This window comes from Temnothorax nylanderi, unplaced genomic scaffold (genome assembly GCF_030848795.1).
Source record: "Temnothorax nylanderi isolate EJ_2023f unplaced genomic scaffold, tnyl_v1.0 TNYL_tig0243_pilon, whole genome shotgun sequence".
In the NCBI taxonomy this organism is placed as follows: Eukaryota; Metazoa; Arthropoda; class Insecta; order Hymenoptera; family Formicidae; genus Temnothorax; species Temnothorax nylanderi.
In genome coordinates, this window is record NW_027249305.1 from 130,770 (window position 1) to 156,054 (window position 25,285).

A 25,285-nucleotide genomic window follows, 5' to 3' on the forward strand; every position below is an offset into this window, starting at 1 on the left:
ACCCATCATTTCCCACACGGAGCAAAACATCCATTAGACGTCCATTAGACATCCATCATGGAGATCCAAAACCTCTAATGGACGTCCATGTAACATCCACAGAACTTCCACTAATACTCGAAATGTCCGCTTATAGTACCTCCATTAGATCTCCATTAGAAGTAATGATGGAGGTTCCACGGAGGTAACATGGACATATATTAGAGCTTGTACTGGAACTTCTATAAACGTTTTATGGATGTTTTATGAAGCATTCTTAGATTTCGTATGGACATTTCGTAAAGCTTTCATGGATGATTTATGGAGCATTTTTAGATCTCGTATATGGACATTTTGTGGAGCTCTTATGGATCTTAATACACAGGATTTAAGATTTTTTAAATACACAGTTTTGTAAAAAAATGTTTAATGGGGAGATAATTTACATATACAAAAAATATCTATAATTATAAATAGAAATAGAAATATAAAACAAGAATATAAATATAAATGTAAATATCAATATATTAAATCGAAATATAAATATATGTAAATACAAATGTAAATATAAATATATGTATGTACAAGATCATATATGTATGTACAAGTATCAGAGACCACCCGTCACCCGATTTTTCTATAAACGCGAGATGACAGGAAGTTGAAGAAAAATGTTAAGCCCTAAATCTCACTCAACAAATCGAATGAGTTAAAGTATTTCAGTTTTCCGGAAGTGGCAAATTAAAGACAAAAAATTTTAAATAAGGACATATATGTCGTGTAGAGTATCGTTGGCTAGAGCTTGATTGTTCCTTTTTTCCAAGCTCTATAATCGAATGATATCCTACATGACATATGCTCCCATTTGAAATTTCAAAGTTGACTCTAGTTGCCACCGGTCAGTTCCGTAAAACAAAAATACCTTAATTTATTCAATTTTTGGAATAGGATTTAAGGCTTAACATTTTTCTCCAACTTCCTGTCACGTCGCGTTTACGGAAAACTCGGGTGGGATGGATGGTCTGATGATACATCCGTATACACGGATAAGACGAGCAATCTGATACACTTACTGTCAGAGCTTTCTCGAGCAGCACAAATTAGTTGGTCAACATTGGGCTAATGTTATATCTACAGCAGCCAATCGTCGGCTAACTAATTTGCTACTCGAGTCATATCAAAGCTATACATCCTCTTCTGGATGTTTATTTCTAATAATATATGAGTGCAAACCGGTGTGACGTTTGCTTGCTGCGAAGTCTGCAGCACTGGGCACTGAAACGGCTTCATGTTGTCAAGGCTGACCATGCGCGTACGTTATAGCCTCGATTTTCTGAATGTCTTAGCATTGAGCTTGTCGTTGATTCCCGGTTGATACGTGCAGACAATATATTTGGCCAGAACATCACGTGGAGTCTGAAACACAGAGAAACACAGAGACGAAGATGCTGAAGGACATGCTCGAGTGCGCGCGAAAAAGAAGAGGTAATTTTATATACATATATATAATTAATAATTTTCAGAAAACGTTACATTAAACGTGACAATTTTGTACATATACATATAATTATCATAGAATAATTATCGCGTTTAATACAACGTTGTCCAAAAATAATAAATCCCGATTTCCAACTTGAGGAAAGAATGTCCATGTCCATGTAGAACCGTGAAACATTGAAGATTCATATAATTATAAATTTTTTTAAACGAGACAGCAAAACTTATAGAAAAAAGAAAAAAGAATAATCCAATTTGTCTAGATAGCATAAATATGTAAAAAAACTTAGATGCGTCCTAACTTTCTTTAAACGTCTTTTGACATGTCCAAACGACGTATGTTATTTACACATTAATGCTGTCTGGACGCTCTATTCCATGTTACTAATGCTTATTCTGTGCCTTTTGTCTTTTTGCTCACTGATGTCTACTTTTACCAATGTAAGTTAATTTTAATCTTGGTTTAACTTACTTTTTATCTTCTTATAGTTTTAAGAATTTGAAAAAAGTAAAAATTGTAAATTAAATCGAGATTAAAGTTAATCTGAATTAATAGAAAAAGATTAATTAAATTAATGTTTTGAATTTTGTAGTAGCCTCAGAAACGCTCACAAATGTACGACACATGATATAAGTTATTGAAAACTTTCAAATATGTTATACTTCATCATTGGCTATTTGACCAAGTATCCTGAAAATAATCATTATAGTAATCGTCCACATATAGTTTATTATACATATGATATACATATAACGGTGAAATATTGTAATAAAATGATGTCACGCTCTATCAATGTCTGCCTCTTGATGTATTTGTTCTCTTGCGGGTATTTGTGTGTTAACGTTTGCCTCTTGATGTATTTGTTCTCTTGCGTGTATTTGTGCGTTACGTTTTTCCTCGTTTTCACTTCTTGCCTTTGAGTGCCGGAACCATTCCATAACCCTTTGTTGGATTTTTTTTTGATCGGAATCTGGCACATTTTGAAGAACAGATCCTAGAAAAATATTATAATTTCCATGAAATATATAAAAAAAAAACTGAATTACTTGTTTATAGTCACTTCAATATATTTCGTATTTGTGAAGAGATGGTTGCGTGAATACTTACTGAAAATCAGTTTCATTAACGCAAGTTTGTGTAATGGCGCTTTCCCACGTCGGCCTTCCCAGTTATATTTGCCCGCTAACTTGTTTGAGAATATTTTGTAGAGAGACCTTTTTACTGCATCATCAACGTTACTCCCTCCTATTGATTGTACATACGCACGCTGCAAAATTGAGGAATATATATATAATGGATATATGAAGCACAAAAAAAGCATTCCAGACAGCATACAATATTTTATAAATACTTTATGCTATCTGGAATACAAATAATAAATTGTATATCAGCTTACGATAGATTTGGCGCGTTGGGAGTTAGGGTCGTTTAAAATTTCTTCAACCTCCATTACTTGGAACGTTGTCTTCATGGGAAATAAATCTTCAATGTCTTCAAAAGAACATGTTGGATTCTGTAATATTTTCTCTTCGTTTGTTCTCTTTACTAATATATCCAATAAAGCATTTCCCTGTCTAATATCATACTTTATGACGGTTATTTCTCGGGTCAATCTTTTTAGATGGGACTCTGCACATACAAAGTAAATTATTTATTATTACAGACAATTTGTGTTCTGCTACTAGACATAAGAAATTCACAAAAAAGTACAGTTATTCGCCCAGTAAACACCAATTAAGGGTAATCAATGTTATAATTTTCCACTCAACAATGTAAAAAAGAAACAATATAACATATATGTAATTATATTGCATTTACATTGTCAAATAACAAATTATAACATTAATACAATTATAATCTTACTTGTTGTTTACTGGGCAGTTCGCATTTTTTCAGGCTCAAATAATTTCAGCTTACCAACTGTTGCTTGTGATAATTGATCATTTGTATTATTATTATCTAGCACGAGCTCCCTCCTCTCATGAGCTCCCTCTTTACTTTTCTGTGTGGAAATTGATTGGCCAACTTTCTGGGATGTCTCGGTATGCCGATTTATATCTTGCCGATTCTTTGTAGGTCCTTTGTACGTAGAGATCGCTTTTTCTTTTCTTCCACATGACGAGCCACTTATGTTATTTGAATCTACGTAAACATGAAAAAAAGAAAATGTATGTACTAATTTACATCATTTGTCTTAATTTTTTTATATTCAAAAAGAAAAGACATAATTTTTTTATTTCGGCGTACAAGTACTATACTTTATATAACAAAGTTTGCTTACCTGAAAATGAGCGTGAACCTTTGGGTGACATTGTCGGTGATCTGTCGGAATCATGTCTCGTAACACCCCGGGAAGTGACATCCTTCGTACGTGCATTACGTATATTTTCATTGTCATTATTGTCTTTTCTGTATCGTTTAACTGAAAATGTTGCAAGACATTTGTAAAATTAATATAGTGGTACTAGTTCTTAATGAATTTTCTATCCAGCATTTACAACATATTTAATAATTACTATTCTGGTTTTTGGTGAAAAAGTTTACTACGAGTTTACTATGTTGTTTTGTGTGTGTGTGTGTGTGTGTGTGTGTGTGTGTGTGTGTCCATTTCTTGTTTACTAAAATATTAAATACGCGGTGATTTTTAAACATTATGTGTATTGAATTTATTTATTATAACCTTTTGGAGAAAGATGTGGAGGAGATGGTAGATTTGTATATCGCTCTTCCTCGCTTTCTGACCATGACGGAGAATACGGAGAATATACTTTCGCTGCTCTCTCTTTCCTATATTCTTTTCCTTCCTTCTCCGTATCCAAGTCTGATGTATCTAGGGCCCTTTCTGATTTCTTATAAGCTTCTTCTAAGGCTGAAAATATTATTTAAATACATCATTAGAGTATTAAACACAGTATAAATACTGTTATGTTTATTTTTAATAGATATTTTGTTAAAATACTTACAATAATATTTGCCAAATGTCCGAATAACTTTACAGGATGTCCACCGAATACCTGGTACCTCCTCTTTTTCTACTGCTTTTCTGATTCTTTGATCTGTATTATAGTGTAATGGATATTTGCACATATCTTTACTTACAAACCATACTGTTGGTACAACTTGAATTCCATCAGTAAACTCTGCGATTACAAATCGTTGACTGGACATTGTATCTTCTTGCCAAACTCAATTATTGTACGAATAATCGTTCACAATGTGCCTGTATTTACATACATCTACACAGAAAGACATTTTTTGGAAAATAAAGAATTAAGAAAATATATAATATTGAAAAAAAAAAAGAAAACAGTAGATATTTTACTAATTGGAAGCATTTTGAGTATTAAAAGCACTGTTAACAATGTTTTTAATACTCAAAAAGTAAGTAATTAATTACTAGCCAAATGATAACTTACTGTATTAAATTTTTGTAAGAGATGTGTGTAGAATAAGAAAAATTTGTGTTAAGCACCGGGGCTATCCATATTCATATTTTATTCTCTTAATTCTGAATGTCTCTCTCAATTATCAATTTATAGTTTTTATAAGCGGTATTAAGGCTCAGTCACAATGAGAAAAATAAGGAATAAGATAAAGGAATAAGGAATAAGGCATGTTGCATCTCACTTTAATGTACATGTACCGAAGTGAGATGCGACATTCCCTTATTCCTTATTCCTTTATCTTATTCCTTATTTTTCTCATTGTGACTGAGCCCTTACAGCAAAATATTCTGTATCTTTACATGGCAATTTAAAAAATGATTTTCACTCAAAAGTTACATTTGAAGAGTACCTAGATATAATTTTCTTATTCTAAAGATATCCAAACAGAACTGCATGAAGTATTATTAAAGTTCCTTTACAACTATAAATTTACGTCCTATTAGCAATGTTTGTACTCTCAATTGTATAACGACATTTTGCAAGCATACTACATTGTTTTCTATAAAGCAATTGTTAGATTTGATTGATATAATAAAATCTGTGAAAAATCTATTTTTGAAAATTGTGGATTAAAGATCCCTGACACCAGCTCTTTATCATGTGGATCTTTGACACATATTTTTCAAATTTGCGATAAGTATTAAGTATTCTCACGTACACTTATTATTTTTGCATAGCAATTACTATAATTTGTTTCAACGGTTTTTCGGATTTCCTTAATATATAAATTTCAAATCTTTTATAAAATTTTTAAAGGAAAAAGCAGTACAAATGTGTAATGGCTTAAGCTGCTTTACGCTGTCACTTATATGTGGAAGACCGTGAATGCAATTACGAGATACAAATTTTGGCCCATGAATTGTGATAAAACATTTAGAAATAGTTTGATAACTTTTCTGCACCCAATAAATTCAGAATTTTTCTGACTTAATATACATGCAGTAACGTGCAAGTAGAGATAATGCAAAAAAATGTCTGAAGGCAATTCTTTATGCAATACAACAGGTCAGTATACAAGAGAAATTGTTGGGATTTATTGCTTTCCATTGAGCAAAATCTTGTAATGCTCGTTATCCTGTTTGCAAATTCTCGCGGAATAAAAGGCTTGATATCTAGAAGAAATTTGGAAACTCTTTATTTTTTTTAGACGTTAAACATCTTGTTTTAAGAGGACCACTTAAATATAATTTTACTAACTTTTTCATAATAGCAATATACATATATATTATATGCATAGAATTTAACGGGATTTAAGATATAATATCGAAAATTTTAATATCAAGAACGACCAAGATAGTGCTCTTCTTAGATTTGATTACAAAAACTTAATGATCATATCAGTTTTACTTTGACAATGAAAATCGTGAAAGAAAATTCTGTTTGCAATAAACTCGTTTTCGATTGTGCATTTTGTACAGCTAAAATACCCGGCATGACCTTCAGTAAGAGTGATGAAAGATTTTGCAAGCGCATCACATACGATAGAATGTATTGAAACTGAAAATTTTATTCCGTTGCGTTGTAAGATATGCCGTTATCTATCAAGATTTGGATGTTATTTACGAATTGTTGTAAAAATTCATTCACATCCTCTGGTTTACTTTTGTCGAAATAACAACCAATAAGAAATACTTTTCCATGAAGCATGATTCGACCTAAAATTGGCTATCATAATTGATTTGAATTGGAACGCGATATTGGCAAGCCATCGATACCTATTTGAATATGAATGCAAGTAGAAACGATATTCCTTGGTTTGCTGATAAAAATTGAATAATACCCCATTCAATACCGAGATGATAATATCGTCCAGGAAACATATTTATTGTATTTTTATAATATCTGATGATTGTGGTGTACATATACGTAAAATAAAGTTTTTGCACATTTTGGTAAATTGGAAAACATTTTATGTCTTTTTTAAACCGAATATGATATAAATGTCGGAATAAATGCGACAATGCAGCTACGTGAAATGCGATGTGTGACAGCTTACTGTACTAAAAAATTCTTAACAGATTTAAGATTATCGTCCTTCTGCTCTGCGATATTTCTTCATTTATTGTGCAGATTGCTAATAAAAATGTATTATTCAATGAAATATTTAATTTTGATGTATTTGGTTCATTTAGTGACGATATATTTATCTCGTTATCTATATAACACTGCAAGCGGAATTATTGAAATCGACACGTAAAACCTCGTTATAATATAGTTTATTTGTAGAGGAATTATTTAAAGTTGATTCCGCAAACGTATCAGTCCGAAAGTTTTCGTCATGTATTGATGAAAATATTTTATTTTCTTTTTGGATTAATCTACGACGATGTCTTGCAGAAATATGTAATGGTAAAGAGGGAAATAAGACATTATACTTACAATATTTACATATATCAGTAGGTAATACTCTTGTCTCACCGTCTGGGTGTAGCAGTTTATTGAGCTTCACCGAGCTAACGAAGGATATGCACATGTACGATATACGTTATTGGAGCGTTTAGCATAGAATGATGACCACTGAGCTTCGTGAACATGCGATAATGATCTTCTTGTCTTTTGAAGAAATATGTATAACCTTATATATAAATTACGTTTCACAAGAAGAGACATACATTATATATACTTATAATGTATTTATATATCAATATAGTAATACTTGTCTCACCTTGTGTAGCAGTCTATCGAGCTAACGGAGGATATATGCACACGTACGATACGTTAAAGCGTTCAGTATCGAATATGATCTAATATGGCGACCGCGGAGCTTCGTTATAGCGCGGGTAAACGTGGACCCGCAACTATCGATTAAAACAAAAGACGATCATTGTCGCGCGTCCACATCTACCCACGCTATCACGAAGCTCTACGGCCGCCGCATATTCTATGCTGAACGCTCCAACGTATCGTACGTATGCATATCCTCATCCGTTATAGTTCTAGAAGCTCGATAGACTGCTACACAAGACGGTGAGACAAATTATATTACACCTAATGCTGATATATAAATACACGAATTGTGTAAGTATAATGCAAGTCTTTTCCTTTAAATAATAATTTAACGTTACATATATTTATTCAAAAGACAAGGATGGAAGATCATCGACGAAGCTCCGCGATTCTATGTTGAACGCTCCAACGTATCGTACTTGTGCATATCCTCCGTTAGATCGCAAGACGGTAAAGACACAAGAGTATCAATTACCTATACTATCTGATATATATATATATATATATATATATATATATATACATAGTAAGTATAATGTCTTTTTCTCTGAAGCGTAAGTTACATATTTCTGCAAGACATCGTCGTAGATTAATCCGTGAAGAAAATGAAATATTTTCATCAATACATGACGAAGACTTTCGGACTGATACATCTGTGGAATCAACTTTAAATAATTCCTCAACCCATAACGATTATAACGAGGTTTTAAGTGTCGATTTCAATAATGCCGTTAGCAGTATTATAAATGACTTTCGGACTGATACATCTGCGGAATCAACTTTAAATAATTCCTCTACCCAAAACGATTATAACGACGAGGTTTTAAGTGTCGATTTCAATAATGCCGTTAGCAGTATTATAAATGACAAAATAAATTTACCATCACTAAATAAAGCGGGTGATACATCGGGATTAGATATTTCATTGAATAATACATTTTCATCAGCAATTTGCACGAGTGAAGACAATAGCGCAAAACAGGAAGACGCTAATAATCTTGAATCTGTTAAGAATTTTTTAGTACAGTGGGCTGTTACACATCGCATTTCTCACGTAGCATTATCGCATTTATTATCCGGTTTAAAAAAAACGGACGAAAAATATTCCAGTTTACCAAACTGCGCAAAAACTTTATTACGTACACCACGATTATCAGATATTACAAATATGTTACCTGGAAAATATTATCATCTTGGTATTGAATGGGGTATTATTCAATTTTTATCAGCAAACAGGGATATTGTTTCTACTTGCATTCAGATTCAAATAGGTATCGATGGCTTGCCAATATCGCGTTCCAATTCAAATCAATTATGGCCAATTTTAGGTCGAATCATGTCTTATGGAAAAGTATTTCTTATTGGTTGTTATTTTGGCAAAAGTAAACCAGAGGATGCGAATGAATTTTTACAACAATTCGTAAATGACATCAATATCTTGATAGATAACGGCATAACTTACAACGGAATAAAATTTTCAGTCTCAATGCATTCTATCGTATGTGATGCGCCTGCAAAATCTTTCATCACTCTTACTAAAGGTCATACCGGGTATTTTAGCTGCACAAAATGCATAATCGAAGGCGACTTTATTGCAAACAGAGTTTGCTTTCCCGATTTTCATTGTCAGAATAGAACTGATCGTAGTTTTCGTAATCAAGATCAAGAAGAGCACCATCTCGGTCGTTCTGTACTACTAGATATTAAAAATTTCAATATTATATCTCAGATTCCGTTAGATCCTATGCATATGATATTTATTGGTATGAAGAAGATAATAAAATTATGGTTAAGTGGTCCTCTTAAAACAAGGTTTTTAACGTCTCAAAAAATAAATAATGTTTCCAAATTTCTTCTAGATATCAGACCTTTTATTCCTCGGGAATTTGCAAGAAAACCACAAGCATTACAAGATGTTGCTCAATGGAAAGCAACCGAGTTCCGTCAATTTCTTTTGTATACTGGACCTGTTGTATTGCACAAAGAACTGCCTTCAGACATTTTTTCGCATTTTCTCTGCTTGCACGTTGCTGTGCGCATATTAAGTCAGAAAAATTCTGAATACATTGCATACGCAGAAAATTTATTATATTATTTCGTTAAATGTTTTATCACAATTTATGGGCCAGAATTTGTATCTCATAACATTCACGGTCTTGTGCATATAACTGATTGCGTAAAACAGCTTGGACCCTTAGACACTTTTAGTGCTTTTCCCTTTGAAAATTTCATGAAAGAGTTAAAATCTATGTTAAGGAAATCCGAGAGACCGTTGGAACAAATTAGCAATCGCTATGCGGAAATGAGTTTTTGTGAGAATACTTATGGCAATAAAAATGTTTCAAAAATATGTGTCAAAGATCAACATGATAAGGGGCCACTGGTGACAGGTTGTTTTAGTCCGCAATTTTCAAAAATAGAAATCCCAGATTTCATTATATCAATCAAATCTCCTAACAACTGTTGTCTTATAGGAAACGATGTAGTATGCTTAGAAAATATCGCTACTACAACTGAAGGTACAAACATTGCTATCGGTCGTAAATTTATGGTTGTTGAGGAACTGTATAATACACCGTGCAGTTCTGTCAGTTTAGGTATATTTAAAGTAAGAAATCTATCTACTCTTCAAGTCTGGCCTTTAAGTAAAATCAATCATAAATTTTTAAAATTGCCGTGTAAAGATACACAATATTTTGCTGTAATACCGCTTATAAACACTATAAATTAATAATTGAGATTCATAATTAAGAGCATAAAATATGAATATGAGGTTTGGTGCTTAATATAATTCTTTCTTATTCTACACATACATACTGTTTCGATTGAAAAATACTGTTAATTCTCTCTTTTAATACCATATATTATCTTAATTCTTTGTATTCCAAAAAATGTCTTACTGTATATATGTATGTCAATGCAGACGCGTTTTGAACAATTTACTCGTACAATAATTGGTTTTGGCAGGAAAATACAATGTCCAGTCGACGATTCGTGATCGCAGAGTTTACTGATGGAATTCAAGTTGTACCAACAGTATGGTTTGAAAGTAAAGATATGTGCAAATATCCAACACATTATAAAACAGATCAAATAATCAGAAAAGCAGTAGAAAAAGAAGAAGTACCAAGCATTCGGTGGACATCCCATAAAGTTATTCGGACATTTGGCAAATATTGTAAGTATTTTAACAAAACGATATTCTATTAGAGACAGACATAATAGTATTTATACTGTGATTAGTATTTTAATGATATATTAATATTTACAGCCTTAGAAAACGCTTATGAGAAATTAGAAAAGGCCCTTTATACATCAGACTTGGATACGGAAAAGGAAGGAAAAGAATATAGGAAAAAGAGAGCAGCGAAAGAATATTCTCCGTCATGGTCAGAAAGCGAAGAAGAGCGACATACAAATCTACCATCTAATCCACATCTTTCTCCAAAAGGTTATTATAAATAAATTCAATACACACAGTGTTTAGAAATCCCCGCGTATTTAATATTTTAGTAAACAAGGAATGGACACACACACACACACACACACACACAAAACAACATAGTAAACTCGTGGTAAACTTTTTCACCAAAAACCAGAATGGTAATTACTAAATATGTTGTAAGTGCTGGATAGAAAATTCATTAAGAACTAGTACCACTATATTAATTTTACAAATGTCTTGCAACATTTTCAGTTAAACGATACAGAAAAGTCGACAATAATGACAATGAAAATATACGTAATGCACGTACGAAGGATGTCACTTCCCGGGGTGTTACGAGACATGATTCCGACGGATCACCGACATTGTCACCCAAAGATTCACGCTCATTTTCACAAGGTAAGCAAACTTTGTTATATAAAGTATAGTACTTGTATGCTGAAATAAAAAAATTATGTCTTCTCTTTTTGAATATAAAAAAATATAACATAAATTATATAAATTAGTACATACATTTTCTTTTTTTTATGTTTACGTAGATTCAAGTAACATAAATGACTCGTCATGTGAAAGAAAAGAAAAAGTGATTTCTACGTACAAAGGACCTACAAAGAATCGGCAGGATATAAATCGGCATACCGAGACATCCCAGAAAGTTGGCCAATCAATTTCCACACAGAAAAGTAAAAAGGGAGCTCATGAAAGGAGGGAGCTCGTGCTAGATAATGATAATACAAATGATCAATTATCACAAGCAACATTTGGTAAGCTGAAATTATTTGAGCCTGAAAAAATGCGAACTGCCCTGTAAACAACAAGTAAGATTAAAATTGTATTAATGTTATAATTTGTCATTTGACAATGTAAATGCAATATAATTACATATGTGTTATATTGTTTCTTTTTTACATTGTTGAGTGGAAAATTATAACATTGATTACCCTTAATTGGTGTTTACTGGATGAATACTGTACTTTTTTGTGAATTTCTTATGTCTAGTAGCAGAACACTAATTGTGTGTAATAATAAATAATTTACTTTGTATGTGCAGAGTACCATCTAACAAGATTGACCGAAGAAATAACCGACATAAAGGATGATGTTGAACAGAGAAATGCTTTATTGGATATATTAGTGAAGAGAACAGATGAAGAGAAGAAATTACAGAATCCAACATGTTCTTTTGAAGACATTGAAGATTTATTTCCCATGAAGACAACGTTCCAAGTAATGGAGGTTGAAGAAATTTTAAACGACCCTAACTCCCAACGCGCTAATTCTATCGTAAGCTAATGTACAATTTATTATTTGTATCCCAGATAGCATAAAGTATTTATAAAATATTGTATGCTGTCTTGCTGGAATGCTTTTTTTGTGCTTCATATATCCATTATATATATATTCCTCAATTTTGCAGCGTGCGTATGTACAATCAATAGGAGGGAGTAACGTTGATGATGCAGTAAAAAGGTCTCTCTACAAAATATTCTCAAACAAATTAGCAGGCAAATATAACTGGGAAGGCCGACGTGGAAAAGCGCCATTACACAAACTTGCGTTAATGAAACTGATTTTTAGTAAGTATTCACGCAATCATCTCTTCACACATACGAAATATATTGAAATGACTACAAACAAGTAATCCAGTTTTTTTTATATGTTTCATAAAATTATAATAATAAAAATTATAATATTTTTCTAGGATCTGTTCTTCAAAATGTGCCAGATTCCGATCAAAAAAAAATCCAACAAAGGGTTATGGAATGGTTTCGGCACTCAAAGGCAAGAAGTGAAAACGAGGAAAAACGTAACGCACAAATACACGCAAGAGAACATCAAGAGGCAGACATGGATAGAGCGTGACATCATTTTATTACAATATTTCACCATTATGTGTATATCATATGTATAATAAACTATATGTGGACGATTACTAATGATTATTTTTAGGATATTTGGTCAAATAGCCAATGATGAAGTATAACATATTTGAAAGTTTTCAATAACTTATATCATGTGTCGTACATTTGTGAGCGTTTCTGAGGCTACTACAAAATTCAAAACATTAATTTAATTAATCTTTTTCTATTAATTCAGATTAACTTTAATCTCGAGTTAATTTACAATTTTTACCTTTTTCAAATTCTTAAAACTATAAGAAAATAAAAAGTATGTTAAACCGAGATTAAAAATAACTTGCATTGGTAAAAGTAGACATCAGTGTGCAAAAAGATAAAAGGCACAGGATAAGAATTAGTAACAAAGAAAAGAGCGTCTAGACAGCATTAATGTGTAAATAAAATACGTCGTTTGGACATGTCAAAGGCGTTTAAAGAAAGTTAGGACGCATCTAAGTTTTTTTACATATTTATGCTATCTAGACAAATTTTCTTTCTTCTATAAGTTTTACTGTCTCGTTTAAAAAAATTTATAATTATATGAATCTTCAATGTTTCACGGTTCTTCATGGACATGGACATTCTTTCCTCAAGTTGGAAATCGGGATTTATTATTTTTGGACAACGTTGTATTAAACGCGATAATTATTCTATGATAATTATATGTATATATACAAAATTGTCACGTTTAATGTAACGTTTTCCGAAAATTATTAATTATATATATGTATATGAAATTACCTTTTCTTTTTCGTGCGCACTCGAGCATGTCCTTCAGCATCTTCGTCTCTGTGTTTCTCTGTGTTTCAGACTCCACATGATGTTCTGGCCAAATATATTGTCTGCACGTATCAACCGGGAATCAACGACAAGCTCAATGCTAAGACATTCAGAAAGTCGAGGCTATAACGTACGCGCATGGTCAGCCTTGACAACATAAAGCCGTTTCAGTGCCCAGTGCTGCAGACTTCGCAGCAAGCAAACGTCACACCGGTTTGCACTCATATATTATTAGAAATAAACATCCAGAAGAGGATGTATAGCTTTGATATGACTCGAGTAGCAAATTAGTTAGCCGACGATTGGCTGCTGTAGATATAACATTAGCCCAATGTTGACCAACTAATTTGTGCTGCTCGAGAAAGCTCTGACAGTAAGTGTATCAGATTGCTCGTCTTATCCGTGTATACGGATGTATCATCAGACCATCCATCCCACCCGAGTTTTCCGTAAACGCGACGTGACAGGAAGTTGGAGAAAAATGTTAAGCCTTAAATCCTATTCCAAAAATTGAATAAATTAAGGTATTTTTGTTTTATGGAACTGACCGGTGGCAACTAGAGTCAACTTTGAAATTTCAAATGGGAGCATATGTCATGTAGGATATCATTCGATTATAGAGCTTGGAAAAAAGGAACAATCAAGCTCTAGCCAACGATACTCTACACGACATATATGTCCTTATTTAAAATTTTTTGTCTTTAATTTGCCACTTCCGGAAAACTGAAATACTTTAACTCATTCGATTTGTTGAGTGAGATTTAGGGCTTAACATTTTTCTTCAACTTCCTGTCATCTCGCGTTTATAGAAAAATCTGGTGACGGGTGGTCTCTGATACATCTTGTACATACATATAATTATATTTACACTTGTATTTACATATATTTATATTTTGATTTAATATATTGATATTTGCATTTATATTTATATTCTTATTTTATATTTATATTTATAATTATAATTATAGATATTTTTTGTATATGTGAATTATCTCCCCATTAAACATTTCTTTGCAAAACTGTGTACTTAAAAAATCTTAAATCCTATGTATTAAGATCCATAAGAGCTCCACAAAATGTCCATACGAGATCTAAAAATGCTTTTAGGTCCACTCCAGGTTTTGGAAAATTTGTTAATTAATTATTCTACAATATTTCTAAAAATATTGTTTCTCGTTTGAGACTATGTTTTGCAGTTATATTATGTCATTAGTCAGTTTTTAAATAAGAATGATAATATATTTATGTACGTATATCTATATATATATATATATATGTATCTAAACACGTAATAACATCTTAAATAGACTTCTAATGTACATGCAGTCATAAAAACTCCATGTAATGTCCACAAAAATTCCAAGAAACATCCATATGAGCTCCAAAAAGTGTCCATCGAAGAGCTCCATTATATGTTTATAAAAGACGTCTAATGGACGTCCATATTATATCCATCCATATAACATCCAGCATGGACATCCACTGGACGTCCATGCTGGATGTTATATGGATGGATATAATATGGACGTCCATTAGACGTCCACTTGACGTCCACCATGGAGGTAGATGTCTGGTGGAGCTATGGATGTTCCTTGGACGTCCATTGGAGGTTGTGTTCTGTGTGGGGAGGAGCTAAAGCGAAGTGGACGAAGTCTCGAATTAGCGCGATCACTCCTGATTTCTAGGCGCCATTAAATTCCCTCCCCCGTCGCCGCCGCCACTGGTCGAAAATTAATTTCTACCGTGACACACACACACACACACACACACACACACACACACACACACACACACACACACACACACACACACACACACCACACACACACACACACACACACACACACACACACACACACACACACACACACACACACACACACACACACACACACACACACACACACCGGATTCGCGAATTCCCCCGAGTCCACCTTGGATCCCTCCTTCATTCAGTCCCCTCGAACTTCTCCGCATATTCTCCATGGGATTACATGACTAATTACACGACTACTCGGACCCGCTTAATTTCCGATCGATATGCGGAATGATCAGAAAATTTTGCGATCTGTTGCGCGAAGCGCATCGTCGTTAAGTTCATATTAATTTGAGGCTTACGATATGATAGAGTTTATTACTTATAGCTGTAAAATCGATATTGATTCTTTTTTTTCCAAAGAAAGAAAAATATTTGTGAATATAATATATTACATTATATTACATTATTAAATACCTGTATGTTATAACATAGATATTGCTAAATATGAATATGCATATCTTTCTATATAACAAATAAAAATCCAAAAATCTCTCTTTTTAATTATTATATTAGTTAACACTCGAATAATGACTAAATAAGCATTCAAAAATCTCAATGAATTGAAGCATTGTCAGCTAGCGTATGTCAAGTTACTTTCTCATTTCGGCTCGTCTCTAATCAGCCGGAATAAAATTTCTTGATGCGTCGCATCGTAATGTTACATCGTTTTACACCGTGACAATTTTCGCGTTAGCGCCAATCAATCGGGAGAAACGACGCACCGACAATTCCCGCGATGCAATTCCCGCGATCCAGGAATAGAGCGAAACGAGCGCGCGCGATCTTCCCGGTCTCGGTGATAGAGCTCGACTTGCGGCCAATTCCGCGGAAAACTTCGCAATCTGACCACACGTCAAACGCATTTGCGATTTGATTTATTCACCGTTTCTTCCTGCACGCGAATCTTAGGTTGTTCAACGAGCGGCGGATTCATCTTTCGTTGATGGATCAGATTGATCCACGGGCAGAGTCGGGATAAAGTTCCGCGATGTACGCGGATGATCGATCGTGTGAGCGAATCGCGCATTACATCTCGATTATATCCTCCGAACAAATACGCGCTGCGGTTTTGACGTAAACTTTGATGAAAACGTAATATTAGTACTGATACCCTGACATCAAAGTACACAGCCTTTTCAGATGCGTTGCAGTTGTAAAACACGTATTATATCGACGTATAATAATATTATAACAGCGGCAAGCTTAATAACTAGGAGAGCGTTTCAACGCACATAATCAGTGGGTGTGATACGACCGCGTGACACCAATTTTCTCACATGCGTTAGCTTCGACAGGGGTTGTCAGTTCATATGATAATGTTATTTATTAAAATAATTTTCATAATAATGATAATTAATTAAATAATCCCATTGTTTACTACGCGTACTGTGATCTTGTTAATAGGGGAAATTCTTGCGCGTCATTGCGTCAATTTGCTCACGTGCATTAGCTACGACAGAGGTTGTCGGTTCATATGATATTATCATTGATTAAAATTTTTTTATAATAATGATAATTAATTAAATAATCCATTGTTTACCATGCATGCTGTGTGATCTTATTAATTGAGAATTTTCGTCATTACTATTTTCTCGCGTGCATTAGCTTCGGGATTGTCATTTCATATGATATTGTCATTAATTAAAATAATCTTTCATTATAATAGCAATTAATTAAATAATCCCATTGTTAATTATGCATTTTATTCTCTTATTAGTTGTGAGATATTCTCGTGTCATTGCACCAATTTTCTCGCGTGCGTTAGCTTTAATAAGGGATTGTCATACATATGATATTATTATTGATTAAAATACTCTTTTATGATAATGGCAGTTAATTAAATAATTTCATTATTTGCCATGTACATCTTATTAATTGAGAATTCTTGCGTTATTGTCATTTATAACATGTGAATATAAAGAAATTCAGAAACGTTAAAAATATCTTTAAATAAAAATTTTGAAAATTTGAGAATTAAAATATATGTAAAAGAATTCAGATATCTGCGAATGAGTTTAAGAATCTCAGCATTATTATTTAAATGCTTAAAAGAATAACGAAACAACTTTCCTCGCAAGTTTTCGCGTTACATTTTTGACACTATGCCGGACTCTTTAATACAAGACATTGCGTTCATCGAGGTAGTTTCAATGGAAATGGCGTAGCGGCGAACGTATGTCTCCCCCGGGTGGATTCGCGCAGTCACGATCTACGGAGTTACATCTCGAGAAACTGGCGCGGACGTGGCCGCGATTCCTGGCGCGGAGGAGTAGCACTTACAATTGCACGTGAAATAAGGAAGGTAGAGTAGGAAGACAAGGCCAGGGGTAGCTGGCAAGCGTAGATGCCCATAGCAGACCATCAAAGCCAGAAGCATGACCGGTGTTGTTCGGTAAAGGCCGAACTTCCCTCTCTTCGGGGCCGATGAAGCTGTTGACGTCGACGTCATCCTGCGCGTGGCGCGCGTAATTGCGCCCCATCTGTTAGCAATACGAAAAGAGACGATCAGCGTCCGCCTGATCAATATGCCGAGCATAACGTTTCTTATCGGCATAGTTATAACAATTAATTAAAGATCTGAGATAAAAAGAAGAGATGTAAACACCAAAATAAAATTTTATTGGGCTACGAGTGCTCAATAGATAAATATGATATTTATTGATATTCAGTTTATGGAGGAGGTGGGTCTATAAAAATACATCACACGGTCGTTTTATGAAAGATAGATTTAACAAGCCTATTTATCCATTTAAAAAGTCAAACACTGAAAGTGAATTCAAGATGTTAAGAGACTGGGATGACGGTATTCACGTATGGCGGTATAAAAGGTTGGCCATGTGTCATGTATTCCACCTCAGTAATTCGCAATCGCCACGTGAAGTTTCGATAAACTCAAGCGATACTATCCGGCCGGCAGCGCAAAGTTGGGTAAGGGACTGACTTCCATGCGCTTTTCCATTTCGGCATATAAGCGCGTCATAAATTTCGGCGTCGGCCAGCCAGCCGTTGGCGGTTGTTTTATGCTCTCCGAGCAGGAACTTGGCCGGGTAATTCTGCAATGCGGTTGAAAGCGCCATCCCCGCGCCTTGCTCGCCCACGGGTCCTCTTTCCGGTCCAGCTCCTTCTCTCCGTCGCTCTTTTTTACGCACGTCCTGATATGCCGTGCACGACCGGGAATTACGCGCGCTCGCGTCGGGACGCATCATTGCGTCCTAGCGTGGCAAAACCTGAAGGTTGCTGAAGGAAACATTATGTGTGCGCGGTATCTTCTTCTTAAGCTCCGAAGCAAGTCGAAGGATCTGTAAAGTCTATGTTGTCATACCTTTTACATTCTTCAATATATTATTACATTCTTTTTATTACTCAAAAACAGCTGATTCAGAGACAGTCAAAGTAATATAAATTATTTTGTGATTATCTTGAACATTAAATATCTTTTTAATATATTTCTTAAAATAATTTATACTTTTATCATATTATAATCTTTTGTTATACGTACTTCTATATTTCAGAACATATAATTGATGTACTAAAATAGTATTGAAGATACTAAGATTACTTGACTATGACGGTGTACATTGCCACAGGAAATCTAATTATGTTCCAGGATTAGATCGACCGTATCTATATCCTTTCAACGTATTTATTTTTAATACGCGGCCATACGGGAACGAGCGCGAAATTAAGTCGAGCATCCATCCATCAGCTCGATTCTCGCGCGAGCGAAGTCCCGTGCGGTGATCCCTGGCGATCGAAAGCCGATATCCCGGCTCGCGGGCCCCCGGAATTGCCCTAATTCGCGAGATTCCGAGTAACAACGGTAACCGCGATACGCGGGAGTTAACTTGAAGGTTAATTACACCCAGAATTTCGAGCGCAGCCGGCGCCCCGAAGAATTTCCGGGTCCGGCGGAATGAAGAGGGCAAAGTGTTAATTTATGCGTTAGTCTCGTGCCTGGCATACACAACCGCGCGCGAGCGGGGAGGATTTGCGGGGAGGGCAGCAGAAACGAGAGCGCGCAACGTGAAAGCAACCGCGGGGCGGAGAGCGGTGGTAATTCAGTACGGTAAACTCGCAGCATACGGCATACAATATGCAGGTGAGAACGGGTCTCTCTTCCACCTGCCACCGCTCTTCCGTGTATTTCAACCCCTCTTCAGCCTCTCTCTCTCTCTCTCTCTCTCTCTCTCTCTCTCTCTCTCTCTCTCTCTCTCTCTTTCTCCTTCTCTCTCTATTTCTCTCTTTCGCTCGTTCATTCTCTCGCTACCAACGTCGTCCACTCCACTGCCCTTAATCATTATGATCGCATTACGCTGATGAATCCCGAATATCCCGCGCCGTCCCCGCGCAAGCGTTGAATGCAAGCCTCGTAAATTGCATTTCCTAAAAACGTCGCGGTGACTGTCCCGCGGGAGAAAAAGTACCATTTTTTTTTTTCAACAAAGTTTCGTACATTAGTTTCGAAAACCTCGAATTTTACACACTCCCGTCGTTCTGATATCTCTTTTCAAAAATCACGGTTGTAATTTCCCAAGCGTTTTGCGCATGAACGACGTTATCGCGATACGAATCTCCTGGCCGTGTTGCGAGCCTGGCCGTGACGAGTAAATACGTGCACGTGTGTGCATTAAATTGTGTGCCCCGGAGACTTAAAAAAAAAAAAAACTCTCACCGCCGTATAAATAATGACGCATTCGAAAAGCTCGAAATTCCGACACGCATTTATTCGGGGAAACACAGAAGGACCCTCGTTTTTCACAAAGCGAGTGGTAAAGCTTCAAATTTAGCGCCGCTCCCACTCCTCGGCTATCTCTCCCCAAAAATCGGCCCCATAATTTCGCGAGCGCTCTTTCGACGGCAACGACCTTATCGTGCACTAAATTTCTCGTTGCATCGCGAGCTGTGACGAATGCCCGGGTGTATGTATGTGTGTGTGCACACGGGGAGGGAAGGGAGGGGGTGCAAACGCGTAACAGGATGCTACGTACGTGCGGCACGTATGCGACCCGCCACGCCATAATTACAAGGCCGTAGTTCCGTAATGGGATTTTCGATGGTTTCAACGCGAATTCCGGCACGTCCCGGGCGAAGGAGAGCGATAGCGACGATACGACTCTTGCCATTGGTCACAAGAGCGATTGCAAATACGCGATTAGTCAATTAACGCAGAGCGCATTGCGCGACGCATGTTTGTCTTTGCATTCCTGCGCCCGCCATCATTATCTCAATAAATTGCACGTTAATTAGACAAAAGTAGAAAACCGTGTTATAATATGTGAAATAGCTCGACAAGTTAAGTATAGTTCGATTATAATATTTTGTTTATGAATATTTTAATCAATTATAGAGTGGTTTAATTAATGATAATTGGAATAACTTTCATATTATCGTGATTTTCGGTGCAAAATATTGTTGTATATCTTAAAGGCACCTTTTTAGCACTGCAGTTATCTTTGCAATTAAATCCGCTTGACTAAACTTGTCTTTTTGCAAGTTATCAACCGGATGGCGGTTCTTGTACCGAAATTAATCTCGTCCTTAATTAGCGTTAATATCGAAGTTTGGCTGTGCGCGGAACGCGTGCAATCCGCGCAAGTGCGGCGCGGCGGAACTTCGATAAAACTTCTCATTTATCGCACGATGCTGAAGTTATTGCAACTTTCTCAGGATATGAATAAAGAGTAATGTAGCGTTGCCTTCATCGCGAATACCATTGCCTTCGTATGTTCGCCCGGCGTGAAATACGATTTCATATTCGCAAAATGCAATCCCGGAGCGCTTTAGAATGCAAAGCGTATATTCGCTGATTGAGAAGAACATTAAGCGAAGAACATTAAGCGTTCTGTTGCTGAAATGTACAAATATTTGCGAGGAAAATCATACACAATGGCCGTGCATTTGGAAAAATAGAAAATTAACTACTGGTGAGAGTTGCAGGCAATACAATACAACTTCTATATATACATATCCTGAATGAAAATGTATATAATGCGTAATAATAATAAACAGAAATTAAATGGCGTAATGTTGATACGTTGAAATACAAATTAAATGAAATAGTGTGTCCATCAAATGTATTTAGAACACATTTTATTTTATTATTTACGTTTTTACAATATTTCTTGTATTTGGAAGAAATCAAATTTTGGTGATATAAATATATAAATAAATATATATATAATATTAATGTTAGGGAAGATAATATTTAACGTTGCAGAATTTACGTGGTAGAATGTCTAATTTGTATGTAATTAGCAAAAGAAGAAAGGAGAATTAATATACGAATGATCACGTTTTAGCTTTGACTAATCAACCGTGTAATTTTAGCTAAATGATTCAAAAGGCGTTAAATTATCGCTTGATATTTTTTGCCCTACGTCATCAGTCAAGTGAAATGCAACTGCGCCGTTGCTCTATTTCGCAAAACCTGGTAACCGTGACCGAGATTGAGGGGCAGATTGCGCGAATTAATTGTCGACCATTCGAGCGTAATTAGCGCTAATTGCGAACTTTTCCCGTATGTGCGCGCGCTCAATGCTCACAATTGGAGAATGCAGTTGCAACTGCGAGTTTCCAGCGCGAAACTTCGGGCTCGCCGACTTTGCCTGGCGTAACTTTCCGAGGGAAGTGAAGAAAAAGAAAGTAAAGGAGCGAGTAAAAGTGGTTCGGAGAGAATAGCGAAGGGGGAAAAAGGAGACAATCTCTCACTGCGTTGAGAGAAAATGGGGGAAATAGAAATAAAGGTAAATAATGTTTTCGTTAGCTTTCTGACGCGACTCATAGTAATTATGTACGCGCAGATATTTTTCATTATCTGAGATCTCTCCGAGAAAGCAGCCGGCAGGCAGAGAAACAAAGATTTAATAAATACCTACTTAGCGCTAACTGACATCGTACTTTACGGGATGCCGTTTCTTGATCAAGTTTTAATATTCACTCTACCTTGGCACTTATACACTAAAACGTTATTAACATTTTATAATTTATCTCTTTGACAATTTAAATTTAGGAAAATATTTTTATTATATTGATGATGAGTTACATTTCCACCTTAGAATTAGTCAAAATTATGAAGATAAGGCTAAATAGGCATAAATAAGGCAAATTCAATTTGATGAAAGATATATGAAAGGCGTTTTCTTATGTATATCGAGTCGTCGAACATCTGTGTATAAGTAGATACTGCGGAAAGCCAGCACACACTCCGTACATACACGAGGGCATCTATAAATGTATAATGCGCGCTCCGTACGACGTAGGGCGTTAAAGCGGGAACTGGCGAGTCGCCTTATGAATTTTAATGAGGCCGTATCGTCACGTGATAGGTGTAAGGGTTGTCCCGAGTCGGGCTTCATACCCGCTGTCAAACAACCCTTAACCAAGCTGTTGGTCGCCAGTTTCCATCGTCGCGACTATATATGATCTTATACACGTCGAGAGATGATCTGCGAGAGCCGCGAGCTAAAACGCCCGACATCGATCAACATTTTAGTGAGCGGTAAATGTTAAAGATAACGCGGGAAACGCGGCCTGCGTAATTTTGATTACATCGATAAAAACGGGGACTAATAAGAGAGAGAATATTAGTTCTTTGTCAATCGATATCTACAATTAATTATGTGTAACATGTTTTTATGCAGAGACAAATTATTGAGACTTGTCGCGCAGAACAGGTATTACGATACATTTAAATAGGTACATCGTACATTTCATAATTTTATATTCGGAGAGAACATTCGAAGAAGTCAAGAAGACGAGGAAAAAGGGAGGGGATAAAGTTCCGAAAACGCCCGACCTCCGATTTCGATGAAACTTTGTGAAAAGCTTCGTTTTGAGTTGAAATGAAAGCCCTTAAAAGAAATTTTGGCGACTCCTATGATAAAGCCATTTTTTAAGATAAAATGATAAAAAATATAGGCTGTTCTTCCGAAAATGTCCGAGCTTCGATTTAGGTGAAACTTTGTGATGAAATACTTTTAAAGCGCGTCACTAATCTATACGCCGAAGCGAGGGAGGAGCTTCCGCACCTCCCCCGAAAGCAGGGGGGGGGTGTAGGTAAACCTCGGTCCGCGTGAAAAGTGTATGCGTGAACTATTTCGGGGCTACCGCACCTCCCCCGAAAGCAGGGGGGGGGTGTGGGTGAACCTCGGTTCGCGTGAAAAGTGTATGCGTGAACTATTTCGGGGCTACCGCACCTCCCCCGAAAGCAGGGGGGGGTGTGGGTGAACCTCGGTTCGCGTGAAAAGTGTATGCGTGAACTATTTCGGGGCTACCGCACCTCCCCCGAAAGCAGGGGGGGGGGGTGTGGGTGAACCTCGGTTCGCGTGAAAAGTGTATGCGTGAACTATTTCGGGGCTACCGCACCTCCCCCGAAAGCAGGGGGGGGTGTGTGTGGGTGAACCTCGGTTCGCGTGAAAAGTGTATGCGTGAACTATTTCGGGGCTACCGCACCTCCCCCGAAAGCAGGGGGGGGGGGGGTGTGGGTGAACTTCGGTTCGCGTGAAAAGTGTATACAGCAGAACAGTTAAATATTAGTAAAGCGCGTCATCTTACCTATGTGGATTATCACATGGGTTCGTGGCGTGCTTTACAAGCTTGTTTATATATACATACTAGCTATTCTGCTATAAGTATATAATAAAAATATAAAATTATTCAATAAAAACAGTATATATTCAATTTATAACATCCCGTACAATTATGAAGGTCTTCGTATATTTTTTATCATTTCATCTTAAAAAATAGCTTTATCATAGGAGTCGCCAAAATTCCTTTTAAGGACTTTCATTTCAACTCAAAACGAAGCTTTTCACAAAGTTTCATCGAAATCGGAAGTCGGGCGTTTTCGGAACTCCACCCAAGGGAGGGAATAGACGCGAGCAAAAAAGAAAAGTGGTTCGACTTTTCGGACCTCGCATCGTTAATCATTTGCGCGAGACTCGATAGGCGTATGTATTATTCAGTAGCTTTTCGATGCCGGTTATGCATAGCTTTTGTCGATGTTCAAGCGGCCGCATTCGTCGGAAAACCCGTCAGACTCCGTGTGGAAAAGTGGAGTGAGTTCGCTCGTGCCCGGGCTGCCGCAGAATGGGTCTCTATGGCGGTCGCATATGGGACCCTCGCTGTAATTCATCTGCGATAACACGACCGTTTCATCGCGAATCGCTATCAAACTTTCGGGGAAACCTGTTCCATTCTCGTCAAAACGTTCCCTCTATAAAAACGACTCGTTTTTATATACATATGAGATTGATAGTACATAAAAAGTACTTTATAAAGTATATGTATAAAAAAGAATAGGATCCGATAGATAGTTATATAATTCTGTACTTAGAGGTAAAGAATCGAATCTTCAGTTTTTGTCAAAATGGAGTTAATACATTTTTCAATATATACCTACCAGGAACTTAAATCGTATAATAGTAAAAGGTCTTATGTCTATCATTACTAGTTCCTAAAATACAATGTTTAGAAAAAGTCGTATTAAAAATTTTTATAGTGCCTTAATTTTGGTTAGGTACAGCATGTTATTGGCAGTTGTACCGCTAAATATGTTAGATTACTTGATTAAAAACTTAATAAATCAAATTGATTCCTTTATTTTATATCTAAAAAAATACGCCACTTTCCTATTTAAAACTTTGAACCTCGTTTTTTCTGAATTCATAGTAATGGAGATACAATCCTTTACCT

At 35.8% G+C, this 25,285-nt stretch overlaps 2 protein-coding genes across 6 annotated transcripts; one reads left to right on the plus strand and one right to left on the minus strand.

The window, feature by feature from the left end:
* Positions 1-486: 486 nt before the first annotated feature.
* LOC139779829 (uncharacterized) lies at positions 487-7,731 on the minus strand. Its single transcript, XM_071718310.1, has 9 exons — positions 7,589-7,731; positions 7,303-7,476; positions 4,441-4,713; positions 4,158-4,346; positions 3,759-3,899; positions 3,395-3,619; positions 2,874-3,106; positions 2,585-2,744; positions 487-2,471 (listed from the first exon to the last, which is right to left on the minus strand). The coding sequence occupies exons 3-9, from the start codon at positions 4,643-4,645 to the stop codon at positions 2,257-2,259; spliced, it is 1,368 nt and encodes a 455-aa protein (XP_071574411.1). The 5' UTR covers positions 4,646-4,713; positions 7,303-7,476; positions 7,589-7,731; the 3' UTR covers positions 487-2,256.
* Positions 7,732-7,774: 43 nt separating this feature from the next.
* Positions 7,775-13,028, plus strand: LOC139779827 (uncharacterized). 5 transcript variants are annotated; one of them, XM_071718307.1, is made up of 9 exons: positions 7,775-7,890; positions 8,006-8,100; positions 10,618-10,828; positions 10,922-11,101; positions 11,348-11,494; positions 11,635-11,859; positions 12,147-12,379; positions 12,513-12,672; positions 12,798-13,028. In XM_071718307.1, exons 2-9 carry the CDS (start codon positions 8,044-8,046, stop codon positions 12,956-12,958), a joined length of 1,374 nt encoding a protein of 457 aa, XP_071574408.1. In that variant the 5' UTR covers positions 7,775-7,890; positions 8,006-8,043; the 3' UTR covers positions 12,959-13,028. The 5 variants fall into 5 exon arrangements, with proteins under 5 accessions (XP_071574408.1, XP_071574410.1, XP_071574409.1 ...); XM_071718309.1 differs by having other exon boundaries at positions 7,843-7,890; positions 8,006-8,176; XM_071718308.1 differs by having other exon boundaries at positions 7,863-7,941.
* Positions 13,029-25,285: the final 12,257 nt, after the last annotated feature.